The sequence below is a fragment of the Phacochoerus africanus genome, chromosome 5 (assembly GCF_016906955.1).
Source record: "Phacochoerus africanus isolate WHEZ1 chromosome 5, ROS_Pafr_v1, whole genome shotgun sequence".
Taxonomy (NCBI): Eukaryota; Metazoa; Chordata; class Mammalia; order Artiodactyla; family Suidae; genus Phacochoerus; species Phacochoerus africanus.
In genome coordinates this window covers 130,495,275-130,513,616 of record NC_062548.1, presented here as the reverse complement: position 1 = coordinate 130,513,616, position 18,342 = coordinate 130,495,275, and the positions used below count along the sequence as shown (strand labels likewise).

The window sequence follows — 18,342 nt, the reverse complement described above, 5'->3', positions numbered from 1 at the left end:
AACCTGCGTCCTCATGGACACTAGTCGGGTTCATTAACCGCTGAGCCATGAAGAAAACTCCATGACAGTTTTTTTATTTTTTATTTTTCTTTCTTTTTTTTTTTTTTTTTTTGTCTTTTTAGGGCCATACCTGCGGCAATACGGAAGTTCCCAGGCTAGGGGTTGAACTGGGGCTGCAGCTGCCGGCCTGCACCACAGCCACAGCAACACCAGCTCCAAGTGGCATCTGCCATCTACGCCACTGCTTGTGGCAACACCGGGTCCTGAAGCCACTGAGCGAGGCCAGGGATCGAAGCCACATCCTCATGGTTCCTAGTCAGATTCGTTAACCATTGAGCCACGATGGGAACTCCTTGACATGACGGGTTTTTAAAAAGCAGGTTGGGTTGGTTGGGTATCAGTTGCAATAAAGGCCTAGAAAGTCCTGGGGGGCGGATGTGTGGCAATTTTACGCAGGGTGGTCGGGACCTGAAGGGTGAGAGAGACCAGCTCTGAGCCAAGGAGGGAGTGTTGCAGGCAGAGGAAAGGCAGCTGCGAAGGCCCTGCTCAGGAGAACACCCGGAGTGTTCTAGAAACAGCAGTCAGCGAGGTGGTGAGGATTGAGGACCCAGACCCGCACATGCAGCGGAGGCTCTGCTGACTCTGGCTTTTGCTCTGGAAGTGGCCCCCGGAGTGTGTGCAGAGACGGGCCCTGCGCTGGGTTAGAGTTTAAACGCTCAGCGCTCAGCTCTGGTCGGAGTGGAGTCCCCCTCCTCGCCCACACCTGCCACCCCCCCCGATCAGCCAGTGACAGCCCCCTTAGCTGCGGCCAAACACTGCGGGGTTGCTGACCCCTCTCCCCGTCACACCTCACAGGCACTCCGGCCGCAAACGCTGTCCACACCCCTTCAGGTCAAATCAGGCCCTTCCACCACGGCCGCCCTGGCCAGGGCCCCGCTGGCCTGAGCTCCTTGGGGCTCGTGTCCTTGCCTCGTTCGGCCCGTGCTCCTCTTGGGAGCGACACGGGTCGTTCATGAGACGGAAAATCCGTACAATTGTCTTTTTTTTTGGCCACACCCACGGCACACAGAAGTTCCCAGGACAGGGATTGATCCTGTGCCGCAGTTGCAACCTGTGACACAGCAACGAGGCCAGATCCTTAATCCGCTGAGCTGCAAGTGAACTCCGCTGTCTTAGGACCTCGAGTGGTTTGGTTTCAGTTGCAGGCGTAATAAAACATCCATAACTGGTACCTGCACAGCACGTCACAGTACCGAGAACCTCACAAACCGTCCGACCCATCGCACCCTGGTGGACGTGGTGACAGCACAGCCACGCAAACAAAGGTGTAGTAGACACTTGTTCACAGAACAGAGAAGTATCTGGAGTTCCCGTCACGGCACAGAGGAAACGAATCTAAGGTCTCCGATCTCAGCCCTGAGGACAGCAGCGTGGGAACAGAAAAGCAAGCCACCAAAGCTAAAGGCCGCCGGTGAGCAGAGGAGGGGATGAGCTCAGAGAGAAGGGCCAGGGGCTCCAACAGGCGGAGGACCCTCTGGGACACGACACAGGCTGGGCCAAGTCTCTTTCTGGTGGCCATGTGTGTGCGCGCGCGCACGCACACACACACTTTTTCCTGGAAACACGTTCTCCCAGGCTTTCCCTGCCCGGGGAGCAGCCAGTCTGCCGGGGGAGGGGGACCGGCAGAGAAGGAACGATGCGGAAACAGGAGGGAGGACCTGCCTGGACGTGGGAGGCCTGCGCCGGGGCGGCCCAGGCAGTGAACGCACCTGCCCTTCCGCTCACTGCACTTCCAGTTAGGGCCTCGCATTCACCATCCAAGGTCACTCTCCCAGTTGTACATAAAGAAACGCACCTCCAAAATCTTATGCTTATCTTTAAAAACGAAGGAAACCAAAGTGTCTTTTGCTTTTCTTTTTTCTTTTTACAGCTGCACCCGCGGCACATGGAGGGTTTCCAGGCTAGGGGTTGAATCAGAGCTGCAGCTGCCGGCCTACACCACAGCCACAGCAACTCGGGATCTGAGCCACGTCTTCAAGCTACACCGCAGCTCACGGCAATGCCGGGTCCTTAACCCACTGAGCAAGGCCAGGGATTGAACCCGCATCCTCAGGGATACTAGTTGGGTTCCTAACCCACTGAGCCACAAGGGGAACTCCCTAAGGAAACCAAAGTTAATTTTCAAATTAACTAAAGGAATTGGTCTCTTTCCAAGAAGCTATTCGAATGAAAGCATTTATTTATATAAAACGTTTTCTTCAGCCAGAATATCTCTAATCGTACTTCAGGAACAGAAAAAAAAAAAAAAAATCTGTATTTAATCTTGTGCCAAGTTAAACGAATATCCAGGAGCTTCCACTTCTTATTATACCTTGTTATTACCATTCATTTATAATCTCTTGGTATAAAAATATGTTTTTAAAAATCCCAAACTAATACAGAAACAGGCATCAGGCCTCCAGCTTGTCCTTGTAAGCGCAGACACGGCTGATGCCCACAGGCAGGTGGGAGGGAGCGGCGTTTCCGGGCGGCGGCAGGCAGGGCAGAAAAGTCCGTTTCTGGGAGACCAGCGGCCCCGGTTTTCAGCCCAGGACGGTTCCTCACAGTGTGCAGCCGCCGCCTGGCTTCCTTGATTAAAACCAGGGAAGGCTGATGTGCTCCGGGGACCAAAGCACAGAAGCGCCCCCAGCCCCACAGTCAACCAGAGGCCGGGGACCTGCCGCCAGGCCCCCCCTCCGCATCACGGGAATCGGAAACGCACAGCCCCAGCCCCCACATACACCCGAGCGATGCCCACGTCGGGGAGACGCCCCCCCCTGCCTCGCGTGGGCCGGTTCCCAGACTCAGTGGAAGGGCCGCCCTCTCCTGGTCCGGGACTTGAGGTGCCCGGCTGAGCGACGGAGGCTCTTCCTCTCTTGCCGGTGCAGCTTCTCGGCCTCCTGCTGCTTCTTCTGCTGTTCAGACTGAAAGAGAAAATGACATAAGGACAGAGAAAGAGAACGGAAGGGCCATCCCAACGCCGGCAGCAGGAGCCCTGATCACAGCCCCGTTGTGGGGGATGCTCGGCCGCAGGCCCTGGCCAGGACCAGCAGGCCGAGGCCCAGCCTGCCCGGGAGCCGCGTTTCCTGTGCACCTGCAGACTCGCGTTGGTGCCGTATTGCTGTACAACTGAAGAGGCGTCTCCGTGTTCCCCTCTGGCTGCCATTTCCCCAGAGTTGAAAATGAAAGAGTTGGGCGGGGAGGGAGGCGTGAGAAAGGAAAGCAACGCGTGAGAAGGGACTCTTCAGTGAGAGTCCCCACGTGCAGCTCTCTTTCTCATCATCGCCATCTTCCCAAGGCCTTTCAAAAGCAATCCTGCCCCACGGGGGCCTCCTCACCTGCCCTGCGCTGCAGCCCGGCCCACGCCAGCCCGGGGCACCCACGGTCCTTCGCTGGCTGCCGCTCTACGGGCGGGGCTGCCTCCCCCATCCCTGGGCCAACACCGCCACGAGGAGGTTTTTTGGTTTTTTTGTTTTAAATAGTGTGTCAGGTGTTCCCGCTGTGGTGCACTGGGTTAAGAATCAGACTGCAGCTGCTCAGGTCGCTGTGGAGGCTCGGGTTCAAGCCTGGTGCAGTGGATCAAAGGAGCTGGTGTTGCCACAGCTGTGGTGTAGGTTGTAGCTGCAGCTCGGGTTCAATCCCTGGCCAGGGAAGTTCCATGTGCCATAGATGGGGGCATAAAAAAAAACCCCAGAAAACCCCGAGGGGACCGCAGAGCAAACAACGGGGTCATGGAGACCCTATAAAGTTAGTGAATGCTGCTTATTTAAGATTCTGTTTCATCACATTAGGAAGCGTCCCTAGAGTGTCCCCTGGGGGCCCAGGGGCTCGGATTCGGTGTTTTCTCCATTGTGGCCCAAGTTCTACCCCTGGTCAGGGAACAGAGATGCCACGTCAAGCTGCTGCGTGCTGTGGCCAAAAGAAAAAAGGTACCCTAATAAAGTGTTTCTTGCCCAAATAATTTTGGGACATGATGCACGAGATGAAGGTAAGCAGGGTGAGCTGCAGCGCCGCCGTCAGGTACGCCCGTGTCTCCAACTCGGGCATCGGCTGCAGAGCTCCCTTGTGTGTCTGGGGGCAGAGCAAGCTCGCAGGAGCCCCCACCTCCTGGAGCACATTCTGCGAGGCCCTGCGCGATGGTCCCCGGGAAGGCCAGAGCCCGCCCGGAGCTTGGAGGGAGCAGTGACGTTCCTGCAGACAAAACCCCTCCCTGCAAACACTCCCGGCCGCTCCGAAAAGCAGCTGCTCCTGGAAGATGCTGCCGTCGTGGGAGGGGCCCGTTATGATTTCAGGGCCAACCAGCTCATGTCTCGATTTTCCGTCCTTCCCCTCCTTGTGCCTGCGTCCACAGCAGCCCTGTCACAGACAGGGGAGGCCACCGCAAAGCCACACACTCATAGCAGCAGCGCCGGCCCAGGGCAGCGAAGGGACTGAGCTACGGGGCACTGGAAACAGGACTTGGGACCCGATCTCAGTTTTGCGGCTGCTCTACAATCGTGGTCGCTATCAAAGCCCAGGTTTTCTCCTTCGCTTTGACTCGCATTTTAGCAAGTACCTGTGAAAATACGGGGAGACCCTGAGGTTTTACCTGAATATATCGCACACCGAGTATAAAGAGATTTGCACGTAAAAAAAAAAAAAAAAGCCCTAAATCCTCTTAAATAAAACTGAGATTAATAGTTAAAATTTTCTCAGTCAAATGAGGAAAAAACAGGCGTAAGTCAAATATCAATTGATGCATTCCTCGAAAGTTTCAAAGCCTCTGCCAGACTTAACCATGAGGCTATTTTAAGTATTTTTTACTTGGTGCTTCTTTCGTTTTCAGCAAAAAAAAAAAAAAAAGAGAGAGAGAGAAGAAAAAGGCCAAAGCCATCTTTTGTCACCTGACCACAAACTGCAAACTGATACTCAGCTCAGTGCCTTCAGATGAAGGAAGAAGGTGGCCGGCGTGTGCTCACATCCCTACAGGCTCACTCCTCGAGGCGGAGGGGACGGTACGCTTGAAATATAAAACCACGCGGTTTCATTCATTAGTTAATTGCAAATATTTGAAGCGGCATATTCCGCCTTCACTGTGTGCCAAGCACTAGCAAAGCCAGCTAAGGAGAGGGCCCTTGTAAGTCAGTTCAGCTCAGGACCCGCTCCTGGCAGAGCGACTGCCCTCTGAGACCATCTGTCCCGGGAGGGCTGATGTCGCCATCTGACCGGATCAGACCTCGCCAGTTCCTGATCTTCCTGAACCGCATGGAAGCTCCGATGGGTCTTTTCTAGCTGTGGACAGGCAGGACTCCCGCTTTATAGGGCCACACCTCGGGGGGCCCAGAATCCGTGCCGGGGTTCCTCGCCAGCAGCACCAGCTCTGGGGTCGCTGGGGCCCGGCCTCCCCCAGGGACACCAGAGACACGGCTGGCTCAGCCCCGCCGCCCCCCCGGAGCGGCTCTGGCTGTCTGGGCAACGCTCTGCCGGAGCACAGCCTCCTCCAGGGAAAGCTCGGGAAGGCCGCTCTGCAGCCTCTCTCTCTCTCTCTCTCTCTCTCACATACACACACACACACACACACCTGGCTGCCTACTTTGGTGAACTAAAAAAGAACATTAAAAAGCAACCTACCTTCTTTAATGTAAACGTCAACTGTTTGCTGCCAACTGTGGTGTCGGACACACTCAAAGTCCCGTGTTTTGCTTCGAGTTTCAACCGATCTTCAAGGGTTTTACTGGAGGAAATGTGAGAGAAAGACACGCCAGTGAGCATTATGTTTCCATGTGCTCTTTGAAACAAGTGCTACTGAGAACTGATCACGTGAAGAAACACCTCTCACCCACGTGGCAAAGACAGCAAACGGCTTCTGCTTAAGACACTGGATGGGAAGAACCCTGGGCTCGGGCATCCCTCGGCTGAGCAGACGCGCGGCGGCAACAGCGGCTGCCCCCCGACACCCAGTCATTTAATACTTTAAGTGGTGGTTCCAGATATTTCAGTGGTTGCTACTTATCTTACTAAATCATAATTTCTGAAGCCTGTAATTTACCGTAATGGTCAGCGGCACTTAAGCTTCCAAAGCATTTTTATAGGTAAACCACGCACACGTTGGGTACGCGAGCATCTCGGCACCTCGTTCACCTTCACAGAGGCGGGGACGCGGCGGAGCCCTCCGGGCCGGGCCCAGAAAGTGCCGTGAGCATGCAGAGGTTTCCTCCGCTCGGCCGGCGCAGGCGGGTCACACGTGTCACCCACAGTGGTGAGCAACCTGGACCGTGAACCCGGCTGATGACACAGAGAGGAGAGAGGCAGTGACGCGGAGGGGAACTTCCGCCTGACTCAGCCCTGTTCGCTGCTGCTTCTCCGGCTGGCCGCCTTTTCCATTTCTTACTTGAATTACTCTTCCTGACACACTTTGGCCCGAATTTGAATTTCATTCCGTGTCTTGACCCTGTTTTCCAAACTTTTCTAAGGTCTCCTTCTGGAATCTGGGTCCCTGTCATAGTTTGCTCTGCCCTGCAATTCACTGCCGTCTGCAACAACCACGTGGTTAAATTTGAAATCTGCACGAGTTATGGAAACGTCACTGCATGTTCTTAGGATGTTTTATCATCAAATCGGATCACTGTTAACTTGGTTTAGAGGGGAGAAAACAGAATGGAGTCTAAAGACAGGTCCTTTTGGCAAGTTTTAAAGTTACCCCGAACCCTTTCAGAAAAGGCGAAAGCAACACCTCCTATCCCTGGGATGAAGCTGGGAGAGGAGAGGGAAGGAAAAAGGAACGTGGGTTTCTCTTCTACTGGGTTCCCTTCACCAAGGAAGTAAATGTACCTTCCTCCCCAACCTTCCTTGAAGCAACTTAAAACTGAATGTACCCTTTCAAAGTTAGTATCAAACACACTTGGCTGAATGTTTAAATGGGGGGCAGTGCATATATGAAAGGGCCTTTTTTCCCTCGGAATGTGGCCTTTGTAGCTAATTACTGAGTAGAACACAGCGCCCAAATGATCCATTAGACAGCGATGCTCCTTTGAAATGCGGAAGCCAATGTTTGATGTCCACACCTTGAGAGCCGTCTCCAGTTTACGACAACCAGTAAGTCCCAACCATACCTCCTTCATACAATTTGAGACATCAAGTGGCTGGCATCAAGGTGGCCCTCTTTTCTAGGCAATAATGTTATTAGGAAGCACTTTTAAAGTACTTTTCATCTTCAAAGCTCTTAACAGCCTAACTAATTAATCCCTTCAACATCCCTGAGACAGAAGTATTTATCCTTTATAGACGGCAAAAAGGGAGCTAAGATGGTCTATCACTTCCCCCAGGCTACACAAGGATTAAATCTAAAGCCAAAATTCCAATTTCAGAATTTTGGGTTTCCAGGCATGTGTCAGGCCATGCTTGATTTATAAAGGCTGGGTCAGGAAATATGTCCACTAAGTATTCTAAATGACAAGCTTCCACATGACAAACTGACTGAAATTAAGGTTTGGTTTCCGCCTTTTTTTACAAATTCAAAAGCGAAGTGTAAACGGACTCCGGCAGGCGTGTGACTCATGCACGCCTAAGCAAATTTCTGCAGCCATTCATTCCAATGTTGTTCTTTCCATTCAGAGCTATTACTCAGATTTGAAAGCTAAGAAGGATTCGGAATAACTATGGAGCCACCGAGACAAGGTGGCAGGCAGCAGACACTAATTTGGGGAGAAGAAGCCTCTCCAAGTCAATTGGGGGAAATTACTACCCTCTGCAGGATGACCTACTTCCTCCCTGAGCGGCACAGAAGCCCCGGGTCCCTGCAGCGCGCCTCGGTGCACTTGTGGGAACTTGCTCCGTCTGGGCTCCTTGGGGAGACAGCGGAGAGTGAGGAGGAGCCGTGGCAGAAGATCAGACACGGGGGCCACGTGCACTGGCTTCTACCTTAAAGCAAGTTCCACTTCCCTCCCTTGAGAGTCGGCTCCCGGAACACGGCTGCCACCTTGGGTGGAGTTCGGTCAGGTGATGGGAGTCGGGGTCAGACACCTGAAAAGGGGCTCTGGAGACCAAAGACCAAAACGCACCCTGCCTGTCCTTCCCGCCTTCCCCCGGGACAGCCCCCCAACCGCCACCCGCCCAGGCTGTGGGACAGCTGGCTTCTGGCGACTTTGTGATTGACAGTAATGTGAAGGCTTTTAGGAGTTCCTGTCAGGCCTCAGTGGTTAACGAACCCAACTAGTACCCATGAGGACGCAGGTTTGATCCCTGGTCCCACTCAGTTGGTAAAGGATCCGGCGTTGCTGTGAGCTGTGGTGTAGGTTGCAGACACGGCTCGGGTCTGGCGTGGCTGCGGCTGTGGTGCAGGCCGGTGGCTACAGCTCCGGTTAGCCCCCTAGCCTGGAAACCTCTATATGCTGCAGGTGCGGCCCTAAAAAGACAAAAGACAGAAAGAAAGAAAGAAAAAAAAAGACATTTAAGGAGAAAAACATCCCACTGTCACAAGATGAACAATTTTAAAAATCACTTTGGGAGGCAAAGGAGGGAGGGGAGTGGCAGACAAACACCGAGGCTGCGGTAGATGGGGCCCTGAGAGGAGTCACCTTGGGAAGCAGGGGTCGCCACGGTGGTCTGCAGCCGGCGGAGGGCGAGGAGGATGGAGACCCGGGATCCGGAGGTAAGCGGTGAACTTCAAGCATTTAAAACTTGCAAGAACTTTGTTTGAAATACCCGACGCCGACGCATACTCACAGGCATATTTGCACACCCCGTCACGGAAAACGACTGCGGTGCTTTCAGTTTGCACACGCTGCTTCCAAGCCTCTACCTCAGCGGGCGTAAACTCAAGCAACCATGAAATCTGTTCTCCCAACTTTCAGCTCAGTTAAAATCCTGAAGGATCCCTAATACCCACTGTTGTTGCGAGCGTGGGAGGCCAGGCACCCTGGCGAGAGGGCCACGGGGTCCTACACCCCTTTTGAGCTGGCAAATTCCATCACCAGGGAATAAATCTCAACAAGCTCCTGCACATGTGCACATATTTATAACTGCGAAAAGGGACGAAAGAACCTAAACACCCAAAATGAGACACTGGGTCCCATTCATCTTACGAGAACCGCATGCAGCGTAAAGAGGACCCTCACGCGCTTACAAAGAGAGGACGTTTCAAAACGTGTCCGGCGAAGAGCGTGAGAGTCCGCAGCGTGATGCGCGCCACCCATTCGCGTCGAAGGCGGAAAAGCTACAACTGCGTGTGAGTGTGCGCTCACGCGGGAGGGGCTGGCTTCCACGAGGCGCCCGGAGGTCCGCAGGGAGGAGCGGGCGGCCGGTGCTCCTCCGGGTCCCAGCGGCTGCCCGTGTCCCGGCGGCTGCGCGGCCGCTGTGCTCCTGGGGCACACGCTACTTGAGTAACCAAAGATTCGCGCGCGCACACGCTCTTTTTTAAGCCTAAGTTTTTGGATGAAATTGCTTTCAAAGTTAGACTTCGAAAATGCTCGTATTGAAGCAAGACTGCACCCCCTCGGTTCTTCAGTTCTTATCACCCACCATCAGTGCGAAACGGTAGCTCAGCAGTACAACTGGCCCTGAGCCAGTTAACTGCAGGTGGCTAAGGTTACAGATGTGACAAGCAGCTCGCCAAGGGCCACTAGAGTCGCTGGTGAGGAAGACGAGGCCCTCAGAGGCAGCAGCTGTCTCACAAATCTTGGCATCTCGGGGACCCCGCAGGGGAGGGGTTTCAGAGCAGGCTTCCATGACTCGGGCCGGACCCCCGTCCCCGCCAGGTCGTACTCATCGCCCCAGAAGAGGAGAGACCCTCGGCTACCGGAACTGAGAAAGTTACGCGGAGGACCCCTCCCCCGGGGTCGCCCACGGACGGACAGACGGCATCACACCCCGCAGACCGCGGCGGCCCAGATACAGAAGGGGCTGATGGGCCCAGACGCCCCGCCGAGGCCCCGCAGGCAGGCGAGCTTCCCGATCTTTCCCGCCACCCTGACAGCTTCCCGAGTCTCTGGAGTGGTAGTCTCTCTGTCCCTATCGCCCGGCCCATCCGCTCCCGGCCGCTCCCCCTCGGCTCCGTCCCTCCCTCTCCCCCGTCGGTGCTTATCCCCCTACGTACCAACAAGTCGGCTCTCAGGCCTGAAAAGACTTTCCTGTCAAGTTACGGGCCCGATCCCTTCCTTTCACGGCCACAGACCCACCTACGCTACCGGCCGACGGCATCTTCCCATCTCCTGCTCCTTCATCCATCCGCTGCCATCGGACATCGGGCTGGCTGCCTGAGAAACGGCCCCCAGCCAGCCAATCTCCCCGCAGCCTCTGTCCGGCCTCCACCCTGGGGCCTCCCTGCTCCATCCCACACCTGCCCCGTGTCCTGCTCCGGGACTTTTTCTCTGTGCTCGGCTCTTTGCAGGTTTCCGCCCACCTTTTGGGCGACCACTTGCTAGTATTTACTGCCCACCTCCTCCCCTACCTGTGCTCCGGATCAGAATTCTCAGCCCGAGGCTATCAGTGGATTTGTGATCCCTCTGTTTCCTGAATGTGTGCCTTTTTGGAGAGGTACATGGTTTTCCTCAGACGTTCTGCTGTCCCCAAGGGCTGCACGCTTAGCCTCGCCTCACTCTTCCGTCCCTCGGTTCACTCCCACAGCGAGGCTGCCCTCTCCTAATCCAGTACCGCTGGCCACCTCCGACGTCTCCACTGCCCCCTGAACGGTACCAGGAAGACACCTGCCTCCTACAGACCTATGGGCTGAATACCCAGCTCGGTGCGGTGAGCCTTGCACTTCTCCATTCTGTGTTCTTGATCTCAGCAGAGCATGGCTGGACACTTCCACACCACCCCTGACTCCTGTGATGTTAAATTAATACCCAAACACTGCTGCAGCCTATGTCTTATTCTTAGACAGTCTCAGGAATAATCCGGTTCTAAGTCTGTCTGCTCCTTCCCACCCTCGGTTCAGTGCCCCCACTTCCCGCGGGGCCACTGCACCGTCTGTTAGCTGGTCTCTAACTGGCTGTGCTGCTTCTCTCTGCATTTTCTCTTGCAAACTGCAGTATTTCACTAAGAGCTTCTGGGAAATAGGGACTTTTTTACGCCTATATATTTTAATTTTTCTACAACATGTACTGCTTTTATTGTGCAAGCATTTACACCACTGGGAGGAGGGACTGGACCAGACTTGATCACGTCAATCTCGGCTCAAAGCCCTTTGCTGGCTCGCGCCTGGGTCAGGGCTCGACACACCTTCCAGCCCACCGACCGCTGCTCCGGCTGCACGGAGGTCGTCCCCCTGGGTGTCCACACCGCGTGCCCTGCGCGCCCTGCTTCCTCGGCCCAGGTGCCCCCGTCCTGCCCTGCTTTCAGTGCTTGTCGTTTCTTTCGAGAGACAGAGTCAATGTCACCTCTGATGGAGACGTCCTTAAATCTCTGAGAATTCTCCTGCCTTCTTCCCTGTACGCCTTCCCCGGGCCTCTGGGCAGCTCAGAGAGCACCAGCCAGCACGGGGTGTGCAGGCACAGGAGCGTGCCTTTCCTTTCCGCGCCCCGGGCCTAGGACTTTGTTCACACAAGGTGGCCCACGAAAGTCTGACTGATGAATGGGTGGGTGGAGAGGCTGACAGGTGGATGAATGCTCTCACAGAGAGCGCAGCATCCTGCAGGGCTCGTAAACATGTGCGGACAGACACGCTATTTGTCTACGGCCGTGTCACGCTGCCAAGCGAAGACGAGGACTCACGCAGAGCACCGGCTTGGCAGCGTCACTCTTCTCTCTTCCCTTCAGAGAAAGGGCTTTAAAGCTGAGCAAGGCCAAGTGAAGTGGGAAACACAATACATTCGACTGTGATGTTGCGTGTCCCTGACTGCCTTGTGGTAACTTGCAGAATAAGCATAAGGAGTCACTCCGGCTCTCTGAAGGGTGATGGTAGGATGCTTCATTAAATAACGTTACAAATATTGCAAGTTCAGGATTTGCCAAAATGATCCAGTCAAGACTAGAATTCAATGAGCAGCTTGTGCCAAAATGCCAACCCCACTGCAGGCTATTCATACCAAAGGGTTATTTATCATTTTAAGCAACTGGATTTTTCTTTTAAGCTTGTGTAAGTATTATCACTTACACAGCTTCTCTTCTCAAAAAAATCGTTTAACTCAATGATGTTTAACTGAGTCAAATGTTTAATTGCAGGGTCTCCACTTATTTATCACTAAATGCTACACTTTCCTCCCTTTTGGTGTTTACATTAATATCCTACTACAGCCCACGGGCAAAACAAGAACGTCCGTGCGTTTAGACATGTCTCCCCCACCCCGACCCCAAATCACGGCTTCCTGTTACCATGGTTACACTAAAACCATCTGCTCCCAGGTTCTCCTGGCCAGTGGGTTTCAGGTAAGTGGGTTCTTTTTCAGCAGATCATTAAAGGGTAACTCCGAGTTGCCTGCCATGCGGCCAAGGCGTGGACGGTTCACCCTCACAAGGACTTAACCAGGGCCCAGCCGGGTCTAGCTCCCCATTCAGGAGTTGGCGCAAGACAGACACAGCAGGCGATCTAGCAGACACTGGCTCCACCGAGTCAGAGTCCCGCAAACAGGCGGTCCTCCCTCTGCGTGTGAGGGGGATGACAGGGGTACGAAGACGGAGGCGAGGCGGCGCACACCGCGGACCGGACTGTAAACGGAAGAAGCCTCTTTAGGAACACGGTCAGCAGGTTCTCAGGAGCTTAGACGTAACGCTGCCATGTCACCGGCAAGTCTGGTCCCACGTGGAAATGGAAACGCATGTCCACACAAACACATACACACATATTCATGGCAGCATTCTATGTAACAGCCGAGAAAACCGAAACAACACAATCACCCATCAACCGAGAAGTGGGTAAATAAAGCGGGGCATGGCCATACCCTGGAATAGGACTGGGCAGTAAAAACAAACGCAGCACCAACAGGCGCTTCCACATGGACGAACACTAACACTGTCACGCCGAGGAAGAGCAGTCGGAGGGAAGTGCCCGCTCTTGTACGACGGTCAGAAGAAAGCGACGAAACCCCCACAGGACAAGAGACAGCAGGGGCTCTTCTCCCCGCTCCCAGCAGCCCTGGGGGCTATCTGCTCCCCTGTAATAAAGACTTGGCTTGCTTCCCCCCCCACCCCCCCAAAGAGCAATGTCAGAAGAGGCAAAGCTAGAGATGGAGCCTGGATCAGCGGCTGCCGCCTGGGGGCGGGTTGGGGAGCTGGGCGTGAAGGCCGGCGGGGTGAGGCGTTCTGTGCGCGGCGGCGAAAACGCTCTAAAGCTCATCGCGGTGGGGGCTGGACCACTCGGAATCGACTGAAACCCAATGACCTCCATAATTTAAGAAGGTGAACTGTATGTTATACAAATTAAATTTCAAGAAAGTTGTTATTTTAAAAAGGGGGGTTGGTGAAGAAAATTTCTGCAAAAGAAATCAAGCCTCCTACTCGATTCTTTGCTTCCTTTGTTAGAGCCAGAATGTCTAGCCGCTCCTGGAGCTAAGCTGAAGGATTCACACAACATCTAGCTTCCCAGATAGGTGCCAGAAACCGCTGAGATAAAGATGAACAGGTGTATCTCTCGTCCAGAGACACTCCAGCCTGTCTCTCGGTGCCCTCCCCGCCTCTTCCCCCTCCCTCCCTCTGGAAAAACCACATTTTTCGAAGGGGAAGCTAGGAGCTAGAAAAGCGCCAGGTATGGACCAGCCTGACCGCGTCCTGGCCGCCTGGCCACTCCTCCTCCTCCCTCCCTTGGCTCCTCCCCAGCCCTCCCGGCTCTTCTTTCAAGATCACCTCCTCTGACATCCAATCCTCCGAATCAACCCTCGGCCCAGAAATGCTCAAAGCCGAGACTCACATGACTTAAAGCTTACACACATTTTGGGCTTAACTGCCTACCTAGTTCCTAACTTAGACACCTGAAAACTGAAACTGTTCAAATAATACTATCTTTAAGGTTTTTTTTTTTAATTTATAACAAAACTTTTTTTATTCAATTTATTCTTTTTTTTTTTTTGTCTTTTTAGGGCCGCACCTGCAGCATATGGAGGTTCCCAGGCTATGGGTTGAATCAGAGTTATAGCTGCCTGCCTACGCCACAGCCACAGCAATGCAGGATCCAGGCCGAGTCTGTGACCTGCACCACAGCTCATGGCAAAGCCAGATCCCTAACCTAGTGATCAAGGCCAGGGATCGAACCCATGTCGCCATGGATACTAGCTGGGTTTGATACTGAGCCACCACAGGAACTCCTGAAGCTTACTCTTTCAGAGTGAACAGTTCAGTGGTGGACATCCACGCTGTTGTGCAACCACTACCGCTGTCCATTTCCAGGACGTTCTCATCATTCCAAGTGAATCTCCGAACCTAATTCAGTGATGCCCATCCCCCACCCCTCGACCCCTGGCAGCCACCACCCCACTTTCTGTCTCTGTATTCAATTATTCTCGGACATCAGTCTGGCCTCTCCGTTCTCCTACAAGAGGCTTACCATTTCTGGCAACTTTTCCAAGGGACCATTTTATTTTTATTTCCTCTTTAGGGCTGCACCCGTGGCATATGGAAGTCCCCAGGCTAGAGGTGAGTCAGAGCCGCAGCTGCCGGCCTGCATCACAGCCACAGCGACGTGGGATCCGAGCTGCATCTGTGACCTACACCACAGCTTGTGGCAACGCCAGACCCTCAACCCACTGAGCGAGGCCAGGGATCGAACCTGAAGCCTCATGGATACTAGCTGGGTTCTTAACCTGCTGAGCCACAATGGGAACTCCTCCAAGTGACCGTTTTAATAATTAGGTAAACTAAGGTAAGAGTAAATGTAACTGAAATTCTCATTTTAAAATATAGCTTATTCAAGAAGTTGTTACCTTTTAACTGCCACTATAATTTAGGAGTGTGGCTTTTGCAGTAAAAAGCGAACTAATGCATATATTTACCAATACTCACGGGGCCACACCCTTAAGTACTGTATGTAAACTGTACCTCAAAAAGTTGTTAAAAATACTCCCAACAAAGACCAGTCGGTTTTTCCTCAGGCCTTGTGGCGCTTCCCTCACATTCACTCCAGAGATCAAAATGCCACCTCGAGGGCAAGGGCCCAGCCAGGAAGGGCAAGGCCGGCAGCTTGTCCAGCCACCACCGAGGGCAGCAGGGCGGCGCTACTCACTTCATCAGCTTCTGCTTTGTGGCGGAATCTTGGAAGCTTCTGAATTCTTCGCCTGCTTTGATCTCGTAGAACTGGGGTCTGAGGACCGTCTGCTGGTCCTCCCTGCGTCGCTCCTGCCGCTTCCGCTTTTCCTCCTGCTGCAGCAGCCGGCGCTGCTTCCTGACCTCTGCCACCCAGTCTTTTTCATCATCTGAGCTCTCAGAGCTTTCCGCATCGCTTGGCTTTCCTTCCGGCTCTTCCTCCTCTTCCTGCAAATGAAATGCGTAAGCGGCAGCTCCTTCCCCGGCCCCCCAGCACTGCCCCCCCCCCATTCTCTGTTAGCAGCACTCGCGCCTGGGGGCGTGGGACAGCGCGGGCATCAGAGGCGCCTGCAACTGAAGAATCGCCCAGGCTGAAGGTCAAGGACAGCTCGAGTTTGCTCGACGCCTCTTGCAACGGCCAGAAACCATTACGGCCCACAAACGGGAGCAGGTTCTATGTGACCAAGAGAGTGCATTACTTTTTCAGCAAGTTCCTGTTGCTCTAAGAGTCTGAGTTTCTTCTTCCTTTTTTCACTGATTTTGGAAACAAGTGGATTCAGAAGCCGAAATTCTTCGCTCTCTTCATCAACTTGGAAGTCAGGGTTCTCGAACATCACTTTAAATCGATCGTCAGTGAGAATGTTAGGAAGGCCCTGAAAGGAGAAGGATGCCAAAACTGAACACGAGTGCCACCATAAAATCTGACCAGAAAGGTGGCTTCAGAACAGTTCACCCAACACTAAATCAACAAGCTGCACAAGGCAAGACTTAGTAAATTCTTACGACACTGTTTTACGTTTCCAGAACTGCTAATTGCTTATCTCTTACCCACAGATTCTACTAATTTATTGCCCAGAAAACATGTATCACTTGGCTGTTACACAGAAAGAGCCAAGAGGGAGTCTTCTGAGCTGGCTTTATGCTTCAAACATTTGAAAGGACGTTCGCCAATGAACATTTTTCGATGCGAAACATTTTTCAAGGAAACAGATGTTTCTGAAATATGGCTTTTTAAGCAAAGCTACTACACCGAATGAAGATCAGTGAGTCTTTCGCGCCACATTTCGCCGCCTGGCGAGGAGGTACACACGGCTCACACGCCGAGCTTTGACGCGGTGGGGAGCTGGCGGGAGCTGACCCGACGGCCCCGAGGAGTCACTGGGAACGTCGGGGAGACGTCCTTCCCTTACAGGTCAGCCTCGGCGCTTCCCCCCACCCCCGGCCATTTCACTGTCCTCAAGGGATACCGATTTTGGCATCAAAAAACTTGACCTCAAAAAACTTGACACCTGAGCCCGACCTGAATAGCTCAGGACTGCACGCAGCTGCTTTTCATCTGTACCACTTCTGAACACGAAGTTTTCTAGAATGCACTATAAACTTTCCTCTTCACTAAAGAGAGGGTCATCTTACACCCTCGGGGCTCTCCTATTGCTCCTTATCTGCCATAGGCTTGGAACCCAGATAAGTCAACCTACCTCCCACGGACTGCAAAGGAAACAGCCCGAACACAGGCTGGAAAACCAAACCTGCTGGTGGTGGACTTGGCTACGTAACAGACTGGTTTCACTGCCTGTTCGGTACTATTTGCAGAGTAAATAAGGCTGCAAGTGGCTGAGGTCTGAATGCTGTACTTGGATACAGGGCTACCAACACCGAATCTGGTAAACCCTGGGACACCACGGAGCCCAGGCTGTTTATTACACACACGCCCTGAAAACCTGTCCAACCCCTACTAGAATTCTATGAGATACTGAACACATATTTGTGGGGTTTTTAGCTTCTTTTTTTTTTTTTTTACAAATGATTCTTCTTTTTTTCTTTTGGTCTGTTTTTTCCATTACAGTTGGTTGATAGTATTCTGAATGTTCAGAACATTTAGAGTGCGCTGTCAACTGAATATATCATTTGGAATCTACTGATGTCTTCCCTGATTAAATATCACTTCTAAGACAGATTCAGGTGCAAAGAAGAAACAGAGATATAATTTTTGATCCTAAGGCACTCACTCACCACCTAATGAGTAACAAACCAACCAACCTCTACGCACCTTATGAAGGAAGCTAAACAGAGCTACTAGAAACAGAGGGGCGAAACGTTAACTCCAGCAAGAGCCATCTCGGAACGGTTCACAGGGGTGTGCGTGGGGGAGGAGGCTGGCCACAGAGAAATTTGAGAGCATTTCCAGCCCACTGAGGAGTGGTGAGCAGCCCTATAGCAAGAAGAATGGCAACATGCGGAAAAGCAAGTTTGGGTGAGGCAAGACTCGAAAGGATTTTAAACACCCTGCTTCCGTTCTGCTCGAAGGGCAACTCTAGGGAAGAGGTGGATGCAGAGGAGGAGGATGAGAGGCAGGAGAGCGCGACAAGAACCTCGAGGACAGAAGAGAAGGCGGCTTTGGGAGTCGGCAGCGGTGTGGTGCATGACGGCTGTGGCGGGAGGAGCCAAGGTCATGAAGACGAAGCGGCCTCGGGAGGACCCCGGGGAAAGAGACAGGCCAATGGGGGCCGGAGGGGGTTTTAGGAGAGGATGGCTGTGAAATCCACCTCTACGTGAGAACTGGCAAGCCTCGCTCTGGAGGAGACAGCAGCCTGGAAAAGAGGGTAAGACATTTCTCTGAAGGGCCCAGCTCAAGGGACTAGAGAGCTGGCCGCACCCTGAGTCAGGATCCATCACTGGAGACCCTCAGCAAAAGAGGCGTAAGAAATACGGGCAAGACATCTCGCTCCGAGAAACGAAGACGCCCTCCGGTGGCTAAGGAGACGGAGCACTGTGTACACTCGACCCCGGATCCTACTGAGCTCCGAGAAGAGCCAGGGTATCGAGCCATGACCCACGGAGGAGCCCCGCACGCATGCGACTGAGCAGCAGGGGCTCATCTGAGAAGCTTGCACTCGACGAACCGCACGACACTGTCAAACAGGTCCAGAATGGAAACACCGGAAAGACCCGAGGTTCCCACGGGAGGGCTGACGTCCTGATAGGGGACACGCTCGCCCCAAACCACAGAAAGTGCGACACCCAGACGGAACCCTAATGTAACCTGCGGACCCTGCGTGATCACAGCATCTCAGTGTAACGATCGGCCCCTCTGGTGGGGACCCTGAGGGGAAGGTGATTAAGTGACAAATAAGTTGCACTGCTTAAAGACAA

General features: G+C 53.4%; 1 protein-coding gene across 1 annotated transcript in view; it reads right to left on the bottom strand.

The window, feature by feature from the left end:
* Positions 1–2,221: 2,221 nt before the first annotated feature.
* Positions 2,222–18,342, bottom strand: part of NOL10 (nucleolar protein 10) — a 94,094-nt gene continuing 77,973 nt past the window's right edge. Inside the window, exons 18-21 of the mRNA XM_047782655.1 lie at positions 15,669–15,842; positions 15,170–15,417; positions 5,650–5,752; positions 2,222–2,963 (exon numbers count right to left, since the gene is read on the bottom strand). Coding sequence (XP_047638611.1) covers positions 2,844–2,963; positions 5,650–5,752; positions 15,170–15,417; positions 15,669–15,842 — 645 coding nt within the window. The 3' untranslated portion in view covers positions 2,222–2,843. The remainder of the gene's footprint in view (positions 2,964–5,649; positions 5,753–15,169; positions 15,418–15,668; positions 15,843–18,342) is intronic.